General features: G+C 35.1%; 1 protein-coding gene across 1 annotated transcript; it reads left to right on the top strand.

Annotated features, from left to right (window-relative positions):
• The first annotated feature begins 235 nt into the window (after positions 1-235).
• adgrg2a (adhesion G protein-coupled receptor G2a) lies at positions 236-25,651 on the top strand. Its single transcript, XM_030122778.1, has 15 exons — positions 236-1,453; positions 4,416-4,534; positions 5,053-5,189; positions 5,295-5,451; positions 8,487-8,636; positions 9,640-9,762; positions 10,877-10,922; positions 11,008-11,111; positions 12,640-12,764; positions 12,847-13,115; positions 13,231-13,330; positions 17,711-17,997; positions 19,819-19,920; positions 21,527-21,643; positions 25,012-25,651. Exons 1-15 carry the CDS (start codon positions 280-282, stop codon positions 25,110-25,112), a joined length of 3,111 nt encoding a protein of 1,036 aa, XP_029978638.1. The 5' UTR covers positions 236-279; the 3' UTR covers positions 25,113-25,651.

The following is a 25,651-nucleotide window of genomic DNA, read 5'->3' as shown; positions in this document are numbered from 1 at the left end:
TTTACACCTACTGCTAATAATACAATGTACAACACAACTACAGTCGAAACATTTACACCTACTGCTAATAATACAATGTACAACACAACTACAGTCGAAACATTTACACCTACTGCTAATAATACAATGTACAACTCAACTACAGTCAAAACATTTACACCTACTACTAACACAACAATGTACAACACAACTACAGTCGAAACATTTACACCTACTGCTAATAATACAATGTACAACGCAACTACAGTCAAAACATTTACACCTACTACTAATAATACAATGTACAACGCAACTACAACCAAAAGATTTACACCTACTACTAATGATACAACAGTATACAACGCAACTACAGCTGAAACATTTACACCTACTCCTAATAAGACTTTGGAGTACAATGTAACTACCACTGCAACATTTACACCCAATCCCAGTCGCAACACATCTTCAGAGGCATTCACAGCTTACAACAAAACTACACCTACACCTAATCGCACAACAGTGAACAATGTAACCTCAGCTAACACACTCATAGACTCTCTAAATCACACAACAATATATAATACAACTACAACAATCACACCTCCTCCCAATGCAACTACAGTGGAGAGTAGACATCTGCACAACAGCTCAGTCACAACAAGTAACACAACAGTTGCAACAAACTACACTACAGTTAGCACATTTACCCCATCTCCTAATCACACAATGGGATACAACGTTACAGCTGGGATACTAAATGACACAACAGTGTATAATGTAACTACAGCTGACAACAACAGGCTATTAAATAGTTCAGTCACACCTGGTTCATTAAACAGTACGCTTACTCCGTCTCCTGATTACACTGTTTCGTACAGTACAACAACAGAGGCAAATAACTACATAACAGCACATAATAAAAATATCACCACTGCTACTACAACAAACATGGAAACACGACAAACTACAGATACTCCTAACAGCTTCACGTCTGCTGCTGCTGGAAAAATTAATGAAACTATTTACAGTGTGACAACAACAAAAAACTTCACCCTAAACAGTGTGACTTCTGTTGACGCTAACACCACTGAACCCACGTCGGCACCAATGAACAACAACTTTACAGCGAATTACACAACTGTAAGTGTGGTTCGGAACATGACAACAACCACTGAAAGTAACACCACCTCAACCAGTCCCACCACAAATCTTAATGCAAGCGCAGATGGCCTCGGTCTAATTCCTGGTTTTAATCTAACAACAAGCGTACCGGAAGGCAGTTCAGCTACTTCAGCAACAACATATTCTCATAAGCATACAACTGCATCTGCAACCACAAATATTTCGACCATGCATAATCTACCACCAGCCCAGGAGGACACCACCACAACTACTACTACTACTACTACTACTGCTGCTGCTGCAACTACTGTCAAAACCACCACACCCACCAGCACTGCTACATCAAAACCTGGTAGGTACAGCTGAGAATCCACAATATACACAGTAGTTAATGTTATAAAAAAGAATAGACATTTAAAGCTTTAAAACAGCCTTGACTTTTGCACCAAATGTTCTTATTTTAGGCATTTGTAGCTCTCCATATGCGAGAAACATTCTTACTTTGGCTTTTTGCGGGCATTTATCACCATTTATTGTATTATTGTCTGTATTTTCAGTGAAAATCAGGTGTTTTCCTATATTTACACTGAGCAAAAATATAAACACACCATGTTCAATATTTGTGTAATACAGGGTGACACAAAAAAACGGGAACTTTTTAACAATCCAATAAAACCCAGAGTGATGGAAGAAAAATATTTTATTCATAGTAATTGAAACCTTAAAACATGCCATTTGAGAAACAATGATGGAATTTTCATTTTTTTAAAAAAATTACTTCCTGTAGATGGCGTCCTCCTGTACGAATGCATTCTTGAAATCTGCTGTTGAGATTCCTCATTGACCGCTGCAACATCTCAGCTGGGATACTGTGAATTTCATCCTGAATTCTCTGTTTTAACTCATCCAGAGTTCTTGGTCGAGTCGTGTACACTTTACTCTTGCGATAGCCCCACAAGAAAAAATCACAAACGGACAAATCTTGCGATCTAGGGGGCCAGGGAACGTTACCGAATCTTGAGATCACACGGTTACCGAACAATTCCCGCACAGCCGCCAATGGTTACTAAAATGGGGGTGTGTTTACTTGCTCAAGGTCACTGTCTCACAGTGCTGCCACGTGCTCATGTCTGCCAATACGCACTTCAAAAATTCCCGTTTTTTTGGGTCACCCTGTACGAGATGCGCAGCCCAAAATGAGCTCATGATGTCTTATATTTGTAAAACGTGGTTAATTTTCTTGATTTGTAAACAAACTTTGTGTCCGTCTCTGCGAGTGAATACATGTTCAGTGGTCTAGTGATTCCACCCACAACACAGGTATAACATGTCCAGACGCTGCTCAAACAGCATTAACAGTAGGGGTCTCAAACATGTGGCCCGGGGGCCAAATGCAGCCCGCCAAAGGTTCCAATGCAGCCCGCGGGATCAATTTGCAAAATGCAAAAATTCCAGTCAAGGCTGTGGAACTCATTTTAGTTCAGGTTCCACATACAGACCAATATGATCTACAGTAAAATAATAACAGCATAATAACCTACAAAAAATAATGACTCCATATTTTCTTCTCAGTTTGATGTGAAAAAAATAATATTACATTATGTCTATAAATAATGATAACTTCAAATTTTTGTCTTTATTTCAGTGCAAAAAAATCACATTAAATTATGAAAATATTTACATTTTCAAACTATCTTGTAACAATAAAATGTGAATAACCTGAACAAATATGAACAAACTGAAATGTCTGAAGAAAATTCAGCACAATTTTAACAATTTTCTGCATGTTACTCAGTGTTTAGTGTCTTTGTAGATCCAATCCATATTGTACATGTAGAAATGATAAGTCGAGGCATAATATTGTTAAAATTACGTTTATTTTTCTTAAGAAATTTCAGTTTTTTCAAGTTATTCACATCTTTTTTGTTTGGATAGTTTATAAAAGTAAGTATTTTTTTAATAATTTAATAACAAAGACAAAAAATTGGAGTTGTCATTATTTATAGGTTATTATGTGATTATTTTACTGGTCTGGCCCACTGGAGATCAAAAGGGGCTGAATGTGGCTCCTGTAAGAACATGAGTTTAAGACCCCTGATTAACAGTATTCAGGTCCTCCTTATACTGGGGACAATAAAAGGACACCTCAAAATGTCACATTTCCTCAGATGTCACCATGCCACAGATGTCGCAAATCATGCAGGAACAGTTCTGAATAACATGCCATAGCTCTGTGTAGTTCTCAAAGACAAGTGGAATAACATTCATTCCACAGGGCACAACTGACAATATTATTAATTATTATTACCTCCGCCAAGGAGGTTATGTTTTTGCCAGGGTTTGTTTGTTTGTCTGTTTGTTTGTCTGTCCGTTAATGTGCAACATAACTCAAAAAGTTATGGACAGATTTGGATGAAATTTTCAGGGTTTGTTGGAAATGGGATAAGGAAGAAATGATTAAATTTTGGTGGTGATCGGGGGTGGGGGGGCCCACGGGGGGGCCCACTGATCAGCCTTGGCTGAGGTCTGCGCTCTCCGAGTGCTTCTAGTATTATTATAATATTGTCAAGAAGACGATGTGTCGCTCTACAGGAAGTCAATGCAGTGGACACACAAGATATCGAGTGGTGATTTCTTTCAACCCCCCACCCCCACCCCCCCGTGTCCACATGAATGTCCCTGAATGCCAGACGTCACTATCGTCTTCTGTGCAACACCTAATGCTATTAAAATTTAAAGTGTCACATGGTGCGTTTATATTTTTGCTCAGTCTAATTCTCCGACCATGTTAATGTTCATAAAAGCTCAGTGTAAATTCAAAGGTTATTATATCAAAACAGAGAAAAACTGAAGAAAAAGTGACATTTTCAGTTCAATACATTACAAGAGTAACTGAACAGAAAAACAAGTGTCTACAACCGCTGTTATTTCTCAAACTACATGAGTTTTATTTGTGAATCAATGTAGCAGAAAATGACTGTTTCCACGTTCAGAATGGAGTCTATAAATTTACAATGTGGGTCATGTCTAATGACCATGACAAGATGACAAACTAACTTTGACCTCAGTTATGTACATGTATTGATGGGATTAGTGGTTCAGAAGTGATTTAAACATTTTAGACCAGGAGATGTCTTTGTTTACTAGCTGCCGTTTAGGTCTTTGAGGGCTTATATTTTTAGCATTGTCTCTGTCCGCATGATTCTAATCTATTAAGATGAATTTTGTTTTATCACTTATGTTGCTGTTATGCAGAAGTAATTATATAAAAGACTCATATGACTTAATGATTTGTCGGTTTTCTCTTAACTGAGGTACTGGATTGACTACGACAACTGCAGAAAAGACCACAGAAAGCCAAGAGGAAAAGGATGAAGATGCAAACAACCTGTTGAATCAAACACAGAATGTGTCTCAGCTCAACTCTTCTCAGGTCAGATTATTCGTCTATATATGGAACGTTAGAGACACTTTTGTTGCCTTTTTAAATTGGCAGGTTATATAACATTTTACCCAGAAATAAAAGAAAAAGTCACACATTTGTCTTCTAAATGAAGGGATATGCTTTAGAGCAGGGGTGTCAAACATGCAGCCCGGGGGCCAAATGCGGCCCGCCAAAGGGTCCGGTTCAGCCCCTGGGATGTTTTTGCAAAGTGCAAAAATTCCACAGTCTTGAGTTGAATTAAACAAAAAAGAATGTAGCTTGAATTAAGGAAAAAATCTTGAATTAAGCCAAAAATAAAATCTTCAATTAAGTAAAAAAAAAAAAACTTCAATTAAGCCAAAAAAAAAGTCTTCAATTAATTTAAAAAAAAATCTTCAATTAACCCAAAATAAATCTTTAATTAATTAGTTAAAATTCGATTAAGCCTTGTCCTGGTTTTAACACTCCTCAGCCCCCTGCCAGAGGGGGGGGTTGGGTAAAACTGATGGACTTGTGTGACACTGCAGGTGGGGCAGTTAGTGGGACAGCTGGAGAAGCTCCTGGATGGTCCCACCGTCTCTCGGACAGTGGGAAAAAAGGCAATAAACATAATCAGCAACCTGATGGAGGGGAGCTCTGAGGCACTTTCTGCATCTGCAAACAGGTGTTAAGTCCATTTATACCTTCAGTTGGATCCAAACTCTGAATCACATTAAGATTCATGTTCACGAAGACATGATTTTTCTAAAAAGTCCTCCTCCGTTCACAGGCTGATCCATATTGTCGATAACTTGGGCGTTAAACTGGTTGTTGCTGGTGAAAGCGAGATCCTGTCATCGAATTCTCTCGCTCTGGCAGTCAGAACAGTAGACGCTAATAACTTCCCATCATCTTCTCTCAACATCTTCGGCACTGATAATATTCAGGTATGTCAGAATCAGAGGTGGCAAAAGTACTCACATTCTGTACTTTAGAAAATATACAGCTACTTGTGTGAAAAAATACTCTCGTAGAAGTAGAAGTACTGATTCAACTCCTTTACTTAACCCTTTCATGCATAGTGGTCACTCCAGTGGACAGTTCTTCTCCAGCTGTTCTCTTGTATATTCATGGGTTTTGTTGTTTTAGTTCCATATCAGCCAACACAGTGAACACTTATGCATCATCCCATACACTGACATTCATACCATTACTGTAACTTTCCTGTTCTTTTATCTAAATCAATTGTTAATTGTTATTAGACTGTAATTAACAGAGTTTTTTTTTTCTTCTTTTTTTTAACAATTTTTTTTTTTTTCTTTCTTTGCATATTATCTGAGTGACTAATAACTAGTATTATAGTGCATTAAAATGTGAGAAAACATCAGATTAGCAGCATTAACCTCCTGAGACCCAGGAAAATGAAATTTTTTAGCTTTTTTTCATTAAACACTTGTCTTGATTGGAAACCACATAATGCAACAGATTTTTTTTTTTTTTTTTTTTTTTTTTCAGAGCCATTTTTTAAAAATTATTTTTATTCATTTATTCTTTAATGGAATGTCCTTTGCAATGGACAGCACTTTTTTAAGTGAAACTGTCAAACTTTTGTCCCCTACAGAGGATAAAAATGCATTGCTGGGTCTCAGGAGGATAAAAAATATATATATATATATATATATGTCATAGTTTTCACACAGTATGTCAGTAAATGCATGTTTCTTTACTTCAAAAATTAAACGCATGGTTTTCAGCTGAGTGGACATTTTTGTAGTGCCATGAAAAATAGGTTAAAAAAAAAAAAAAAATCAATCACATTGTTTTTTTTCATGCCTAAAGAGGATAAACACACGCAATCTTGATTAAGGTTCTCATAATTCATGCATGAAAGGGTTAAGTAAAAGTAAAAAAGTACAACTTCTAAATTGTAATAAAGTACCAAAGTAAAAAGTAAAACTGCATTTTTGCCATGAATGAAATAATACTTATTTAACCAGGCAAAATCATAAAGGTTGAAAATGACAAAAATAATTTGCAAGACATTTAATGATGATGATTATCTAATTTCATCGTTGGTTGATCCACAGCCGGTTTGTTTTATTTTGAAGTGAGCTTCACCTCTGTTTACATCTGGCCAAAGATGTCATTGAACAGCTCATATTAGAGATTTATTGATGCCGTGTGCTTTAGCCAAAAATAAAGCCCTTAAAAGTGAGTTACTGTGTAGAGAATGTGTTTAATCATGGATTGGGTTGGAGTCCTCAGCTTTGCGGGTTCGGGTGGAAAAGTTTAGAAGAAGTGGACCCGTGCAGGACTCTGGTACTGACCCTGGTCACAGCCTGTGCTCCTTCTCTCTGCCACTTATTTTCTCTCTGAAGCAACGTATTTTACGTACTGTTACATCCGTTTAGTTTGACAAAGTAACAAGCCTATTCTGAGAATGTAAGGAGTATAAAGTACAGATATTTATGCAAAAATGTAGGGAGTAAAAGTAACAAGTTGCCAGAAAAATAAATACTCAAGTAAAGTACAGATTAGGGATGTAACAATATGAAAATTTCATATCACGGTTATTGTGACCAAAATTATCACGGTTATCATTATTATCATGGTATTATTGAAATGTGCTCAAAAAGTACTTATACACAACCTGAAATAATTTAACCAAATTTTATTTAACCCTTAATAGGTAACCTGGGGTCCCAGCAGACCCCACGTTTTTAGTTTTCTATGTTTTTATTTGAAGCTCGTGCGTGTTACTTCATTTACCCTCCTAGTATAGGGATCTGAAAAGTAAAATGGAACCAAAAAATTAACTCGTAGAATAATATAGGCAATACAGACATTTTGGGGTCGCCCGTGACCCCAGGTTACCTTTAACGTATATTGATTTGTTTTTCCATTTCAGGTATTTCAGAATATGATCAATAATTGATATTATAAATTTCTAATAACGCTAACCTTCAGTGCTTTAATCTTTTTTGAGTAATTTTAACATCGTGTGAGGCCATGGCTAAGAGGAAAACTCTAAGTGATGAAGATAATTAGGATAGAGTGCAGATTTAGAAGTGGAATCTGAATCAGATGATGACCATTTATCGATTGATAATGTTTATGACGTCAGTTTTCCTTCTGTGAAGACTGTTTGTGAGCACCTATTCGTACTACCCAATTGTGTAGTTAGTTTAGTTTTTAGTTATAGTTTAGTTTTTAGAGAAACTTTATTGAAACTATTGCAAATGTGTTATAGCAATGTAGTGTGTTTATTTGTAACATGTGAAACTTTTTTGAAATTTTCTGTTAACTTTAGTGAAGGAAATACTTCACGCAGTAAAGGAGAATTTATTTGGAAAATAAAGCACAATTTTGTTATGTTTTTTTTTCGTTTCATTGCTATCCTTTCATACTATAAGCAATAAAGTATTGTAACTGACTATAAAATAACATTTTTAGATGTTTTTATCACCGTAGGTAACCTGGGGTCTAGCTGGACCCCAGGTTACCTGCAGCTGTGGGGGGCACCATGGTTACCTATTAAGGGTTAAAAAAAAAAAAAGAGAAAAAAACCCAAACAAAACACAAATAAAATCATAGGCACAATGTACTTTCTGTTGGCAGAAACATTTAAATATTAACATGTAAACATCAAACATACAAATGTGCATTAAAATGGAACCTTATAGCATGGTTTGACCATTTTCCATATCAAGTTTGTGTTGAAAGTGCAGTAATCAAACACGGTTATCATGATAATTAGAATTTAAACAGTAATACTAACCGTCAGGAATTTTACCGGTAATCGTTACATCCCTAGTACAGATACCTAAAAAAATCTACTTAAGTACAGTAACAAAGTACTTATACTTTGTTACGTCCCACCTCAGGTCAGAATACAAAAGGAAAACACAAGAGTTGCAGAAATAACAACTAAACCCAGTTGTAAACACGTCCTACAGCCATGTTCTGTCTCTTCTGTGTCCAGCTTGGTGGACTTGGCAGGTCCAGAACCTCAGAAGCTCCTCTCGGGTCTGTTTTCCTACCGTCCTCCCTCATCGAAGGCCTGAGTCCTGAAGATCAGCGTCAGGCCAGTAGGGTCCAGTTCACCTTCTACAGTAAAAGTACCCTCTTCCAGGTACTTTTTCAGTCTCATAGTGACAGTCGCTGCCAACTGCATTTATATTTACACTATGTTTGTCCATAAGTGGGGTCAAGTCATCCACATTTCAAGTTTATTGATATGTCATTCCAGGCAAATATAGAAAGATTACACACAGAGGAAGAAAATTGTGTTTGTTGGGATTTTTATCATGTTGTAACAGTTTGAGTTTGGGGCTTTAATTTATTTATTTTGTATTATTTTGTTATATTATATAGGTTTCTCTCCTGGAATTTAAGATGTTAAGTCAGATAGTCGTTTTAATTCAGTCTTTTGCACATGCTTGGGTTTTTGTGTTTGGTTATTTAGTTTATTTTTGTTTATTTTACCTCAAACCCACACAAAGGATGCCAGTCTAATAAAAAAAAACAAAAAAATACACCCTGTACATTAAATGACAAACGCAAGAATCACACAATCAAATCAAAATCTTTTATTCCTTCAACTATCACACTTTTAAACTCTGACTGCAGCTATTTTAACCATTTTATATGACATTTTTGTTTTCTTATTTTTTAATGTTAGCAGAACCAATAGGGTCTTTTAGTCTGCATTGGTATTTATTGATTATTTATTGTTGATTCTTTAAATGCATTTGTTCGTAGTTGCTTTCAGTGATCTCATATTTTTTTTATGTTTGTCACATTTCACTTTGGATGTGGGCTGATGTCTGTGGTAAGCTGCAAATGAATTGGCCCTGTGGGATATATGAAGTTTTCTGAATCTGAATCAAATCAATTTTAAATGCAAAAACCATGTATTGTCACATTTTTTGCAGAAAACACACAAATCACCCCCCAAAGTCCAAACTCAACTGTGCAAGAGTATGAAAAAGAAAGTTTCCACATGCCCAAAAAACACATGATTAGAACCAAATGTAGACAAATGACATAAAAACCTTAATTTACAGTTTTAAATACGTGTTTACCTCTTTAATACCATATTCCTCTTGACATTACTGTCTCTTTTTCTCTCGCAGGATTCAACATTAAACAACCAAACCCTTGTCAGTCCAGTCCTGGGCTCCAGTGTGGCCAATCTGTCCATACACAACCTCAGAGAGAATATTAAATTTGCCATCAGAAATGGTCAACCTGTTAATGTAGGTACACAAACGTATATTATTTACCTTTTTATACAGTAAATATCTATTGTTTAGTGTTTTGTACCAGAGGAAATATGTGAACCCTTTGTAATTTAGAATCAGAATCAGCTTTATTGGCCAAGTACAAGAACACATGCAAGGAATTTGGCTTCGGTTTTTCACTTAAACACTTTTCACTTAAACATACACTGTAACAAGGATACTGTGAAATGTACAGTAACTTGCTGGCAGCAATTAGCAAGTAAGTTGCTGTATTACATTCTACAGCATACTTACTGTATATTAACCCTTTTATGCGTACAGGTCACTCCAGTGGACAGTTATTCTCCAGCTGTTTTCTTGTATATTCATGGGTTTTGTTGTTTTAGTTCCATATCAGCCGACACAGTGGACACTTATGCATCATCCCATACGCTGACATTCATACCATTACTGTAACTTGACTGTTCTAGATAATCCTGATCTGCAGTAACATGTTTGAGTGCAAAAAAAAAAAAAAATGCAAATTGTTATTAGATTGCAATTAACAGGTATTTATTTATTTATTATTTATTTTTGCATTTTTAAACAAAAAGTTTTTTTTTTTTTGCATATTATTTCAATAAAGTGCAGATAAAAATATATGTTTATCTATATATTATTTACAGTGGATTTATATCGTTACATTATAATTTATTGCATGAATTGGTCCTAAAACATGATTTGATCTGCATCGTTGTTACATGAATATTAAGACCAGTAATAACAGTAGCAGTAATGTTAATAAAAGTATTAGCAGTGTTCAGTAAAGACATGAAATAGTATTTTTTGTATGGTATTAGTTTAAGCACAATGTGACTTAATTCCTGCAGAAAACTAAGACATTTTCAAAGGGTTCACATGCTTTTTCTTGATGTGCATCCTTGTTCGAAAAATAGCTTTATATTTGTGCAAAACAGTATAAATTAACATGACACATACAATGAAAAAAAAAAAAAAAAAGAAAGAAAGAATGTGGCATCAAGTCATTCAAAGTGCAATACTACTGTACCTGCAAATGATGTATGCTTTGGAGTCCCCTTTAGAAAAAAAAAATGATTCTTTGTTTTTGTGTTTTTTTATGAATTCACAGTCTACCTTTAAGGCCTCTTGTGTGTTTTGGGATTTTACCCTAAATGGTGAGTAGAAACCTGCTTTAATCCAGAGTTATTCAGGGTCAGGTCACCACAAGGGTTAAAACTCCTTCGTTTTCCTGCTGTTCAGGTGGACGAGGAGGCTGGAGTTCTGACGGCTGCTTTGTCGTCAATGCCACATCTGAACAGACATACTGCAGCTGCAACCATCTCACATCTTTTGCAATACTGCTGGTCAGTGTCTGGGTGTGTTTGTGTGCATGTTAATGTGTATTCAGGGGCAATTTAACCTATAAAAAAAGTTTTTTCCTTTATTTTTGACTTTTCCTAAGTGATTTTTCACCATTTATTATAATATTATCCTCTGTAATTTGTGTTTTTTTAATGTAAATCATGTATTTTCCTATATTTAATTCAATGATAATGTAGATGTTCATAAAAGCTCAGACTAAAGTTGAGCGTTTTTATACCAAAAACAGAGAAAAATGAAGAAAAAGTGACTTTTTAGCTAAGATATCAATGACCGAATGCAAAAACAAGCATCTCCATCCACTGTCGTTGATCCAACTCCATGGGTTTTACTGGTGAATCAATGTTGTAGAAGATGACGGTGTTACCACGTTCACTACGGAGCCTCTGAATGTCCAAATGGGTCATATCTGATGACCATGAAAAGATGACAAACTGTATTTCATACCAATTATTTACATGGATTAATAGGATTAATGGTTCTGAAGTTATTAAACATAATAGATCAGTAGATGCACTAGAAAATATCAAAATCTTACCAAGTGTATTTGTCTCATTTCTTGTCAAAATATCTCATCACACTTAAAATGAGACATTAATCACCTAAAGAGTAACTTTTCAGTGAGATATAAGAACTTATTTTAGAAAATAGATCTTGAAAATTTTATTTCACGAAATCTTACCAAGATAATTTTCACTTGTTCCATTGGTAGACTTTTTGTTTGAATTAAGCAAAAAAAAAATTAGCATAAGCTAATTTCTTTTCTTGAATTAAGCAAAAAAAAAAGCAAAACCTCAATTTTTTTGGCTTGAATTAAGCAAAAAAAAAAAAAAGGCATAAGCAAATTTATTTTTCTTGAATTAACCAAAAAAAAAAGCAAACGCTATTTTTTTTTGCTTGAATTCAGCAAAAAAAGGAAAAGCTTTTTTTTTTGCGTGAATTAAGCAAAAGAAGCAAATTTTTTTTTGCCCAAAGTAACCAAGAAAAGCACAAGCTAAATTTTTTTTGCTCGAATTAAGCAAAAAAAAAAGCAAAAGCAATTTTTTTTTTGCTTGAATTAAGCAAAAAAGCAAAAGCAATTTTTTTCCCATTGAATTAAGCAAAAAAGCAATTTTTTTTGCTTGAACAAACCAAAAAAAAAAAGCAAAAGCTAACATTTTTTTGCTTGAATCAACCAAAAAAAAAAAGCAAAAGCTAATTTTTTTCACTTGAATTAAGCAAAAAGAAAAAAAAAGGGTGAAAAAGTTACTCTTTAGACAATTATTATTATTATCACTTATTTTAAGTGTGATGAGATATTTTGACTAGAAATTAGAAAAATGTACTTGATAAGATTTGGATTTTTTCTAGTGTAGTTTTGGTGGTTGGTGGCTGTTTGGGTCTTTCTGGGTTATGAGCTGTAACCTAATATTACTGACAACATAAGGTTATTAATTGCAAATCACTTGTGGATGTACAGTATCTGTTTGTCATTTATTTGCATTTGTGTGTATATTCATTTCCTAAACACAGGATTTGTCCCGAGAAGGAATAAGTGACCGTCAGCAGGCACAAATACTCACTTTCATCACCTACATCGGCTGTGGAGTGTCTGCTGTGTTCCTCGCCATCACCTTACTGACATACCTGTCCTTTGAGTAAGAATAGATCTCTTTACCAAAGCCAAAAATGCGACAAGAAAAGTTGCGAATTCATGTAACGTTCCCTTTTCCTTTGCAGAAAACTGCTCCGGGATATTCCTGCCAAAATCCTGGTTCAGCTGTGCATGTCCCTCCTCTTCCTGAACCTGGTCTTCTTGATGGACGGTTGGCTGGCGCTCTACCAGGCGACCGGGCTGTGCATTAGCACCGCCTTCTTCCTGCACTACTTCCTGCTGACATCATTCACCTGGGCGGGGCTTGAGGCCTTGCACATGTACCTGAGTATCGTGCGGGTTTTCACCCCCTACCTCAGCAGATACATGCTGAAGTTCTCACTCATGGGCTGGGGTAGGTACTGTTAAGAATAATGATGATAAAAGGGATTGTTTTGGTGGTGAAAAAATAGGAGTTTCTGTAAAAGGTGTGGTTAGAAAAGTGCATTTACTGGTTGTGTTGTTTGCAGGAATTCCTCTTATCATCGTGGTCATCATAATAGCAGTGGACAAAGACAACTATGGTCTGGTTACATATGGGAAATACACAGACGGCACTACAGATGACTTGTACGTTACACACACATTTTAGTAACCTGTGTGAATGCAGCTATAAATATACTGAACAAAAATATAAATGCACGACTTTTGTTTTTGCTCCCATTTTTCATGAGCTGAACTCAAAGATCTAAAACTTTTTCTGTGTACACACAAGGTTTATTTCTCTCAAATATTGTTCACAAATCTGTCTAAATTTGTGTTAGTGAACACTTCTTCTTTGCTGAGATAATCCATCCACCTCACAGATGTAGCATATCAAGATGCCGATTAGACAGCATGATTTTTGCACAGGTGTGCCTTAGGCTGGCCACAATAAAAGGCCACTCTAAAATGTGCAGTTTTATCACACAGCACAATACCACAGATGTCACAAGTTTTGAGGGAATATGCAATTGGCATGCTGACTTCAGGAATCTCCAGCAGAGCTTTTGCCTGTGAATTGAATGTTCATTTCTCTACCATAAGCCATCTCCAAAGCTGTTTCAGAGAATTCATGAAGAAGACTGTGCGAGGAAAATGGTGGTCACACCAAATACTGACTGGTTTTCTGACCCCCCTGGACCACCCAATACAGTAAAAGTGCACATTTTAGAGTGGCCTTTTATTGTGGCCAGCCTGAGGCACACCTGTGCAATAATCCTGCTGTCTAATCAGCATCTTGATATGCCACACCTGTGAGGTGGATGGATTATCTCAGCAAAGGACAAAGGAGAAATGCTCACTAACACAGATTTAGACAAATTTATGAACGATATTTGAGAGAAATAGGCCTTTCGTGTACATAGAAAAAGTTTTAGATCTTTGCGTTCAGCTCATGAAAAATGGGAGCAAAAACAAAAGTCGTGCATTTATATTTTTGTTCAGTGTACATTCAAGGGGTTTAAAAATGGTCAGTGTATCTTTACCTCTGCCAGGACGTATTGTGATCACTTTGCTTTGTGTCCCAGCCAGCATGTCCATGTGGGCCCCAGTAGGGTTACATTTGGGCTGCATGTAAGGGTCCCATGTGGGTTTGTCTGCAGTTTCCATGGTGACCCCACAAGTGTTTGCCCATATCAGAATCAAAATCTCTTTATTGTCATTTGTACCAAGAACAACAAAATTGAGGCAAAGCTCTCAGGTTCAGTATAGGAATTTACTGACACACAACAAATATCAGTAAAACAACAACAAATAACGGTAAAAGACACAGTTATTTACATTAAAAAATTAAAAGTATTGCAAACTAAAATATTTGTAAAATATAGAATTTAAGTAGTGCAAAAAACGTGAGAAGTAGTGCAAATGACATGAAAGATAAATATCATGGGATAAATAGTGTGAAGAATAAATACTATGATATATTCAGATTTTTGATTCTGATTCTGGTATGGGCAAACACATGTGGGGTCACCATGGAAACTGTAGACAAACCCACATGGGACCCTTATATGCAGCCCAAATGTAATCCTTCTGAGGCCCACATGGACATGCTGGCTGGGGTGTTTGTTTGTTGTTTGTTTGTTTGTTTGTTTGTTTGTTTGTTTGTTTGTTTGTTTGTTAGCAATTTTACAGGAAAACTATTCCAACCATCTTTACCAAACTGTACCCACAGATAGGCCTAGGCCCTGGGACCAACCCATTAAATTTTGGGCCAAGTAGGCCAAAGTTCAAGGTCACAGCAAGGTCACAAAATCTACAATTTTCCTATCTCTCATCATTGAGCAATTTTCGAAAATTCATATAAAATTCAAAACGACTCCGATTAGCTTCCAATTTGATCCACCCGTAGCTTATAACAATATCTTGTATCTGGAACTAAATTGTCCACATCCACTGTGGAATGTGGACTCTGTGGACATTTACATTTAACATTGAAAATCCCATTTATGACACATTTTTCATTATAACTCAACAAATATTGATTGGAATTTAATCTAATTTGACATACACATGACTGGTACCAAGCTTCAACTTTTTCTGCTGCATGGAACAACCTTGAAACTGTTTAATTTAAAAAGAAATAGTCGATCCACACATGCACACCATTCAGGGTGCTTGGTGGAGGTTTGCATTCTCTGAACACTTGTTTGGTAATTGGATTTTCTTTTCAGAAACGAAAGAAAAACTAGTGGTTAATTAATTTTTGTTTTAAAATAGAAGAATTAAAATTGAATTTCAAGGCGTTTTTCTTTTTCAGTATCAAAACAGATAAACCAAATTAAAAAAAAACAGATTGATTTTCATTTTCTCTTTCTAATAACACAAAAAGAAAGTTTCTACCTGACAGAAATGTAAAAACAGACCAAAAACGGCAGGTTTTTTTTTTTTTTTTCTGAGACCAGATGGTGTCATTTTTAAGCAAAGGTTACAGAGAGGTAAAATAAAAACAAAAAAAAACAAAAAAACCTTTTTTTTTTCTTTTTTTTTAATTAATTTATTTCTCTTACTTACTAAATTTTTCAATCACAAATGTAAGTTCTCTAACACAAAACTAAATATTATTTATTTTTGAAAGATGTTGAACTTGATTGCAAGCTTTTAGATAAATCTGGAAACAAAAAGGCAATAAAAGCCATCAGTATTTGTTCTGATTTAGACATTGGATTATAATAATTGCATAACCCTTCCCCCTGGCAAACTTGTTATTTTTTTTGTTGTATACTTTGATTGTATACTTTACCTTCTTGAATGATAATAATACAAAAAAAAGCCTAGGCCACAAAGATTCTTATGAACAATGGATTTGTACAAATCTTCCAGTTTGTACGAAATCTGGAGTTCGTAGACATTCATGGAGGGCACATGTCTACGATGTCCAGATTTCGTACGAACTGGGAAATCAATCCATTTTTAATATCTGGTTTATCTGTTTTGACACTGAAAAAGAAAAACGCCTTAAAATTCCATTTTAATTCTTCTATTTTAAAACAAAAATAAATTAACCACTAGTTTTTCTTTTGTTTCCAAATAGAAAATCCAATTACCAAAAGATACACTGACCAAAAATGCACCACAGTTATTGTTTTTAGACTCAAGACAAGTGTGACGCAAGTTCTGGTGTTGAAAATCTGCACACTGTCTTCTATGAGAGTACTGAAAAATTGGTCACAAAAAAAGTTCTCATCGTGTTTTAAGTTCAACATTGAGTGATACGTTTTTAAATCCCTTGAGTGTAGTTCTAATCCCTCTTTATTATAGGAAACATCCCAGATAGCAAAATCGTTATGTCTTAAATCTGGCCCAAAACTGGTATGCTATTTTGGCAAAGTTCTGGGCGGATGTATGGGCCCAATTTAGGCCCTATTTTGGGCCTAAATGGCCCAAAATAGGCAAGCCAAAATCAAACCAGAAGGAAGCCAAAATTCACCCAAAACTAATTGCGGACTTCCAAAATATAGCCATAATTGTCCCAGAAAAGCCCCAAATCCCCATAATCCAGCCAAAAAGTAGCTAAAACTGACCCAAAGAGAGGCCAAAAGGAGGCCAAAATTCACCCAAAATTTGTGTTGATCATGCTTTTAAAATGAAGTGGGGTTTTCTTCTGGTACCTCCATCCCAGATAGCAAATATTTTGGCAGTATTGTGGCATACATTTGGCATTTTTGTCTTTCTTTTGGCATTATGAAAACCTTTAGTCTTAATTGTGGTATGATTAAGGTTATCCATAATAGATATGGAGGCACCAGCAGTATATGGCCGAGTTCTGGCATATGTGTGGTTAACCAAAAGACTGGGCAAAGAGCAGGATCAAGTATAGGGATGGTATGGCATGTTTATGGCAAACCAGAAGATTGACTAAAGAGCAGCAGCATCTTATTCCATATATGGATGTGTTTTGGTTGTGTTTTGGCATATTTCTGTAAAGCCAAAACACTGTGCAAAGAGCAGGAATTTCTACCCTGAAGAAAACCCCACTTCATTTTAAAAGCATGATCAACACAAATTTTGGGTGAATTTTGGCCTCCTTTTGGCCTCTCTTTGGGTCAGTTTTGGCTACTTTTTGGCTGGATTATGGGGATTTGGGGCTTTTCTGGGACAATTATGGCTATATTTTGGAAGTCCACAATTAGGTTTGGGTGAATTTTGGCTTCCTTCTGGTTTGATTTTTTTTGACTTGCCTATTTTGGGCCATTTAGGGCCCATACATCTGCCCAGAACTTTGCCAAAATGGCATGCCAGTTTTGGGCCAGATTTAGTCATAATGATTTTGCTATCTGGGATATCTATCATGGATAACCTTAGTCATACCACAGTTAAGCCTAAAGGTTTTCATAATGCCAAAATAAAGCCAAAAATGCCAAATGTATGCCATAAAACTGCCAAAATATTTGCTATCTGGGATGTATTGTGAGGTGCATGTGTATTGGGGATAAAAAAGAAAAAACGGTCTCTTGTATCTTCTTGTAGCTGTTGGCTACGTAATGACATAGCCTTCTATGTTGGCGTGGTGGCATACTTCATCCTGATCTTCGCTCTGTGCTTGCTGGTCTTCATCGTCGTCATGGTCCAACTGGCCCGGATCAAGCGGCAGAACCCTCAGAACCAGTCTCCAAACAGGGGAGTGATGACTGACCTGCGGAGCATCGCTGGCCTCATCATCCTCCTGGGTCTAACCTGGGGCTTCGCTCTGTTTGCATGGGGACCCCTGTACATGCCATTTGTTTACCTTTTCTCCATATTTAACTCTCTGCAAGGTGAGACCTATATAGGTGACTTTAACCCTTTCATGCATGAATTATGAGAACCTTAGTCAATATTTTTTTCTTGAGTGTTTTTATGCCTCTATAGGCTTGAAAAAAACAATGCAATTGAAATTTTTTTAATGAATCTATTTTTTGTGGAGTTACAAAACGTCCACTCAGCTGGACACCATGCGTTTAATTTTTGAAGCAAAGAAACATGCATTTAAAACTCATCATCAGAAAGTGATATACTGTGTGAAAACTACGAAACAAAAACATTGTTAATGCTGCTAATCTGATGTTTTCTCACATTTTATCATACTCTAATACTAGTTAATACTCATTTAGTGGAGATAATATGCTCCTGAGACCCAGGAATTTGACAGTTTTAGCTTTTTTTACATGAAAAAATTGTCTAGATTGGAAACTGCATAATGCTACAGTTTTTTCAGATACATTTTAAAAATTATTTATTATTTATTTATTGATTTTTTTTAACAGAATGTCCTTTGCAATGAACAGCATTTTTAAAGTAAAACTGTCAAACTTTTGTCCCCTACAGAGGACAAAATGCATTACTGGGTTTCAGGAGGACATGCAAAAAAAAAAAAAAAAACTTTTTTTTTTTTTTTTTGTTGTTTTTTTCCAGAAAACTGTTAATTACAGTCTAATAATAATTAGCAAATGATTTACACACAAACATGTTACTGCAGATCAGGTTTATCAAGAGCAGCAAAGTTACAGTAATTGTATGAATTGCCGTGTTTGGGATGATGCATAAGTGTCCACTGTGTTGGCTGATATGGAACTAAAACAACAAAACTCATGAATATACAAGAGAACAGCTGGAGAATAGATGTCCACTGTAGTGACCAGTATGCATGAAAGGGTTAAGATTAAAAAAAAAAAAAAAAAAAAAAATCATAAAATAAGTAAGCATAAAAATTGTGAACATTGACCTACTTTTCCCAAAATGTAATCACATCTAGTCTAGGTCACTGGCAATCTATAAACCCAATTTGGTTTGAATTCAACTAATAGTTTTGCTGCTGAAGTTGTTAAACAAAAAAACAAACTGAACCAAAAACAATACTCCTTCCCTATAATAATGACAATTAATGCTGAAATATAAAACACAATAAATGCCTTCATATAATAAAATTGACACTCCTTACCTCATTTCATTTCAATATTTTTAAAAACTCAGAGCCTTGGTAAGATTTTAAGAACATTTCTCTTTTATATTATTCAAGATGAGTTTATTTGAGTTATTAAGTATTATTTTTTGTTGATGAAATGTTCATTTATTCATTAATGACCGATTAATTTATTTTTCTTATCAATAAAACAGGTCACTTATTGGTTTATATTTTGCACACAAAATTTGTTTACAAACATTTGTTTTTTTTAATATATTAAAGCTAAGTATAGGTTTTTATTTACAACATTTTGTAAACAAACAAATTTTGCCTAATTTTTTTCAGTCACAAAATGCTGATGTAAAAATTAGGGGTAGTTAGCTAAAAATATATATTTTGGGGAGTACTCCACTAAAGACTTTGAGAATTGCTGCTTTACAATTACCAACTTTTACCAGCTGATGAATGTGATCTAGAACCGTGTTACCATAGTAACAGCCAAAAAAAACTAACCTGATGTGTCTGGTTAGTTTATGGGAAAAAAAAACACAAGTCATAATTTCTGATTTTTTAAAATTTTTTTTTTTGCGATTTAATAATGTCGTGGGTGGACTGTGTGCTCTCTGAGGGCCCTTCAGATTCTAAATGACACATCCTCCACAAAATTGTCTCCTAATTGCTCAAATCTCTGTAGGTTTCTTCGTCTTTGTTTTCCACTGTGCCGTTAAGGAGAATGTCCGCAGGCAGTGGAGAACATATCTGTGCTGTGGAAAACTGCGACTGGCTGAAAACTCAGGTACATCAAAGCATCCTGTCGAGTAGACGAGGCTGATCAAAACACAGAATTCAGAAAAAAAAATTATATTATACTGTTTTTAAACCATAAAGACCCAGTGCTACTTTTGTGGCAGTTCCCATATTAATTTTTCTCTTTTTAACCCGTCTTTTTTTTTTTTTTTTTTTTTTTTAACTTTATTTATAGAACTTTTCAACATTTATAGAACTTTTCAACCTTTAACAAATATTACATTTATAATTTCAAGTAATGTGTTCATAATACAAACACTGATACCAGAAATGATGAACAAACAGAACCCATAGAGAGAGAGAAAAAAAAGAGACAATACAAACAAAACACGCATAACAAGACAGTCAAGACAGTGCATTCTGGTACATTTGAGGAAAGAAAATAAATAAATAAACAAACATGCTTATAACACTATAAACAACTAAAATGTATTTACAGTTCCAGGCCAGGTAACATATTCACATAGAGTAAAAGAGGCTCCCATATTTTATTAAATTTGTTGACAGAGTTATTTCGGGTGCACCTAATTTTTTCTATCTTTTTTTAAGCATGATGTCTCTGATCCATTGATCATGTGTTAGAGATGATGAGTCCTTTATGTAACCTTTCTTAAATGATTTCTTACCATTTTTTAATATTATCCTCTCTATTTTGTATGTTTTTCAGTGAAAATCAGGTATTTTTCTATATTTAATTTATTGATCAAATACATGTTTATAAAAGATCAGAGTAAAGTTGAGGGCTTTTATATCAGAAATAGAAAAAAAACAAAACAAAAAGGGACTTTTTCAGCAAAATCAATCATTAATCGAACATAAACTGTTTTGTGGAGAAGGGGTGGGATTAAATAAGTTATACTTCCTCCCAGTCCTTTTCAAATGTGCAAATGAAGTCACACTTTGTTTTCATGGATATGTACAGGTTTTTGTTTTTTGTTGGTTATGTTTTCTTATCATCTGTTTCATTTGTAAAGACTAAGTAGGATTACTTTGTTTTTTTGCATATTCAAAATAAACTAAACTAAACAGTAAAAAAAAAAGAAAAAAAGATGAAAAAAAAAAAAAACCCTAAACTAAACATCTACATCCCCCTATCATTTGTTAAACTCTATGGGTTTTACTGGTGAATGAATGTTGTTGAAGATGACAGTGTTTCCACGGTAACTACAGATCCTCTGAACGTCCAAATGGGTCATATTTGTTGACCATGAAAATATGACAAACTGTATTTTACACCAGTTAACATGTATTAATAGGATTAATGGATCAGCAGGTATTAAACAGTTTAGATCAGTAGATGCTTTTGGTCACTGGTGGATGTTTGGGTCTTTATGGGTTAAAGGAAGGACATGAAATTGCAGGATTTAAGTTCCCAGTGATATTTACTGAGCTCAAGGTGAACATAAAACCACACCAAAATCCCAGGAGATGGGTGCAAAATAGCATTTTATACCAATTATTTACATGTAGTGTTTGAATTAGTGGATCAAAAATTATTAAATATTTTACATCAGTAGATGATTTTGGTTGCTAGTGGTTGTTTGGGTCTTTAAGGGTAAATTAACAAACTCACGTGTGCTCCAATTATTCCGCAGAATGGAGTCGGACCGCCACCCAGAACAAGAGTCTGTCGGTCCCTATGGCAACCACATCAGCTCCCCATCTCACCTCTCGCAGTTCTTCTGTAATCAGCGACGCCACCAACAGCAGCGGTGAGCTCACAAGTTGAAACAAGTGTTCAGAGAACGCAAACCTCCGCCAAGCACCCCGAACGGTGTGCATGTGTGGATTGACTATTTCTTTTTAAATTAAACAGAAAAAAATAAAAATAAAACAAAAAATAAATAATATTTGTTTTTTTCTTACAGAACTTACATTTGTGATTGAAACATTTAGCAAGTAAGAGAAATTAATTAATTCTAAAAAAAAAAACATATATATATATATATATATATATATATACATATACATATATATATATATATATATATATATATATATATATATATATATAATTTTTTTTTTGGGGGGGGGGGTTCTGTTTTACCTCTCTGTAACCTTTGCTTACAAATGACACCATCTGGTCTCAGAAAAAAAAACACAAAAAAAAAAAACAGCCGCTTTTGGTCTGTTTTTCCATTTCTGTCAGGTAGTAACTTTCTTTTTGTGTTATAAGAAAGAGAAAATGAAAATCAATCTGTTTTTTAAATTTGGTTTATCTGTTATGACACTGAAAAAGAAAAACGCCTTGAAATTCAATTTTAATTCTTCTATTTTAAAACAAAAATTAATTAGCCACTAGTTTTTCTTTCGTTTCTGAAAAGAAAATCCAATTACCAAACAAGTGTTCAAAGAACGCAAACCTCCACCAAGCACCCCGAACGGTGTGCATGTGTAGATCGACTATTTCTTTTTAAATTAATCAGTTTCAAGGTTGTTCCATACAGCAGAAAAAGTTGAAGCTTGGTACCAGTCATGTGCATGTCAAATTATATTCAATTCTAATCAATATTTGTTGAGTTATAATGAAAAATGTGTTGTAAATGGGATTTTCAATGTTAAATATAAATGTCCACAGAGTCCACATTCCACAGTGGATGTGGACAATTTTGTGCCAGATACAAGATATTGTTATAAGCTACACGTGGATCAAATTGGAGGCTAATCAGAGTTGTTTTGAATTTTTATGAATTTTCGAAAATTGCTCAATGATGAGAGAAAGGAAAATTTGAGATTTCGTGACCTTGCTGTGACCTTGAACTTTGGCCTACTTGGCCCAAAATTTAATGGGTTGGTCCCAGGGCCTAGGCCTATCTGTGGGTACAATTTGGTAAAGATGGTTGGAATAGTTTTCCCGTAAAGTTGCTAACAACAAACAAACAAACAAACAAACACACAAAACAAAGTGATCACAGTACCTCCTGGCGGTGGTAATGATGAATGAATATTTTTATTTCACTTATGTACAAAAACACATACATATAAAGAACAATAAATTAACACAATTGGTAACTAAAAAAGGAAGAAGCTGAAGCCAGAGGGTTATTTCTGCTTCTCCTACTCCCATCCTTACTCCAACTCCACACCTGAAGTTGCAGCAAATAAAACATTAGTACAAATTAGTCTACATTCAGTTTCTTTAGTCACTTACAGATCATTGTACTTTCATAGCCCTTGAGAATTTGACCACTTAAAGGTGCCGGAGACTTTTGTGACCAATTTTTCATCAAATCCGTAAAACCTCAGTCATAGCCTAAGTATCACGAATCTGTAAATCCTGTGAAGTGCCATCCACCATAAACAAACCATGTGTTTCCATACTGAGCCGGGAGGTCACTCGGACATCTTCGGAATTTTGTCATGACGTGTAGTGTGGGAAAGGGAGGTTCGCGCAGCCACCTGGCAGTGGCAGCGGCAGTGCAACCATATGGTATTATATGGCTGAAACAAACATGATGCGGAAACGGCTGAAACGTGGAAACAGCTGGAGGAATATGCATAGAGGGAAGGGAGCTCCTGCCGTTTCCGCGTCGTGTCTGTTCCAGCTGCCGCTGTCAGACAGCAGCACAAGCCTTCGCTTCCCACAATGCACGTCGCGACAAAATTCCGAAGATGCCTGAGGGACCTCCCGGCTCTGTTTGTAAACACATGGACTGTTGATGGTGGATGGCGCTTTGAAATTGTTCACCGTGATGCAAGAGATTCAGGTGAGTAATCACAGAAAGACTCACAGATTCATGGTATTTAGGCTGTGACTGAGGTTTGACAGATTTGATGAAAAATTGGTCACGAAAGTCTCCTGCACCTTTAAAGCTTTTTTAAAACTCGACAACGAGCTACACAGTGTCACTTCATCCTTCCATTGGTTCCATAATTTAACATCAATAACAGAAACACAGCGATATTTAACGTATGTTCTTGCTTTACATGTTTCAAACACAAACATCCCTCTTAAATTATAATTTCTTTCTCTTAACTTAAATTTTTTTTGTAATACAGACAGGAATACTTTTGCTCTTAGCAGGAAACATAATTTCCATTGTTTTTAAATATACAATATCAGGAAATTTTAATGTACCAGATCCTATAAAAAATGGATGACTTGATTGAACATAACCAGCTTTATTTATTACTCCAATACAGGGGTGTCAAACTCATTTTAGTTCAAGGGCCACATTCAGCTAAATTTGATCTGAAGTGGGCCGAACCAGTAAAATTATAATATAATAATATGTAAATAATGTCAACTCCAAACTTTTCTCTATGTTTTAGAGCAAAAAAAGTAAAATTACATTATGAAGATGTTTGCATCTACAAACTATCCGCTCAAACAATGTGAATAATATGAACAAACTGAAAAAAAATTGTAATTTTAACAATATTCTGCCTCAGTTTATCATTTACACATGTACATTACTAGTTACAGATCACAGTGGATCTACAAACACACAAAACATTTTGTAACAGGTGGAAAATTATTAAAATTGCACTTATTTCTCTTAAGATATTTCAGGTTGTTCATATTTGTTCAAGTTATTCGGATATTTTTTGGAACATTATACTTTGTTTTAGTGTAAAAACATGAAAACATTTACATTTGCAAAGAGAAAAATTTGGAGTTGTCAGTATTTATACTTTATTATGACCTACCTGAGATTGAATTGGTCTGAATGTGGAACCTGAACTAAAATGATTAGCATCTTAGTGCAATTTTTGCATTTCACAAATTCATCCCAAGGGCCGGACTGGACCCTTTGGTGGGCCAGATTTGGCCGCCGGGCCACATGTTTGACACCTCTGCTCTAATAGTTTTTTTTTTTTTTTTTTTTTTTTTGGAGTCTAATTTTTGGGTCTATGTTAGTTTTCTACACATTGCCCCAAATTTCCACACAGTATGACAAATATGGCATTACAAATGAACAATACAATATATGCAAACATTTATTAACAAATCTCAAGTTTTATAAAGAATCGCAACAGCCTTGGACATTTTACATTTGATATATTCTATTTATGATGACATCAAAACGTAACCATACAGCGTATAGTTCCTAATAATGTGTTTGTTTGTCCTGCACAGGCTCCGTGTTAGCAGACAGCGGGGTATCTGATGGTTCCAACAGCGACGTGGTCCTCAACGAGATCCACAGACGCAACATGTCACTGCGGGCCGAGCTCTGACATCTGCGTCAAACGTTCGTCTGTGATTACAGCAATTATCTACCCTGCAGAGGGCTCATTGATCTGTAGATCAAGTGAAAAAGAAAAAGCAAATCACAGGAGAAGTGACGCGGGGCTTCCAAACAGTCCTCAGCCTTCTGTTACATGATGAAGTTTAACCCTCCAAGACCCAAAAGCATCTACTCATCAAACACGCTTCATAACTTTTGAACCGCTAATCCTATCAATACAGTGAAATAATCCAGGTAAAATGCAGTTTCAGCAGCATCTGATGTCTTTTTTCAGATGCATCCATAGTCTCTGTAGTGAACATCAGTGGAAATATTGTTTTCTGCAACACTGTTTAACATAGTTTGACAATAGACAATGGTTGTATATGCTTAATTTTAAGTACAATTGATATCTTTTTTTGGAAAAAAATAAGTTTCTTTCAATTTTGTGTTTTGTTACAATAACCTTTGAATTTACAGAGTTTTTATTACCACCTACATGGTCAGAGAATTAAATATAGGAAAATGTGATTTTCACTGAATAATGCA

Source organism: Sphaeramia orbicularis, chromosome 20, assembly GCF_902148855.1.
Source record: "Sphaeramia orbicularis chromosome 20, fSphaOr1.1, whole genome shotgun sequence".
Taxonomy (NCBI): Eukaryota; Metazoa; Chordata; class Actinopteri; order Kurtiformes; family Apogonidae; genus Sphaeramia; species Sphaeramia orbicularis.
The sequence above is the reverse complement of the archived record's forward strand: the minus strand, read 5'-3'. Positions and strand labels throughout refer to the sequence as shown.

Bases quoted from the DNA above. Each gene is read 5' to 3' on its own strand.
- adgrg2a (XM_030122778.1), top strand. From the start codon at position 280: ATGTACAACGCAACTACAACCAAAAGATTTACACCTACTACTAATGAT. The intron at 5,190-5,294 runs GTGTTAAGTCCA...CTCCGTTCACAG, and splicing joins CTTTCTGCATCTGCAAACAG to GCTGATCCATATTGTCGATA. The intron at 19,921-21,526 runs GTACATCAAAGC...ATTATTCCGCAG, and splicing joins GCGACTGGCTGAAAACTCAG to AATGGAGTCGGACCGCCACC.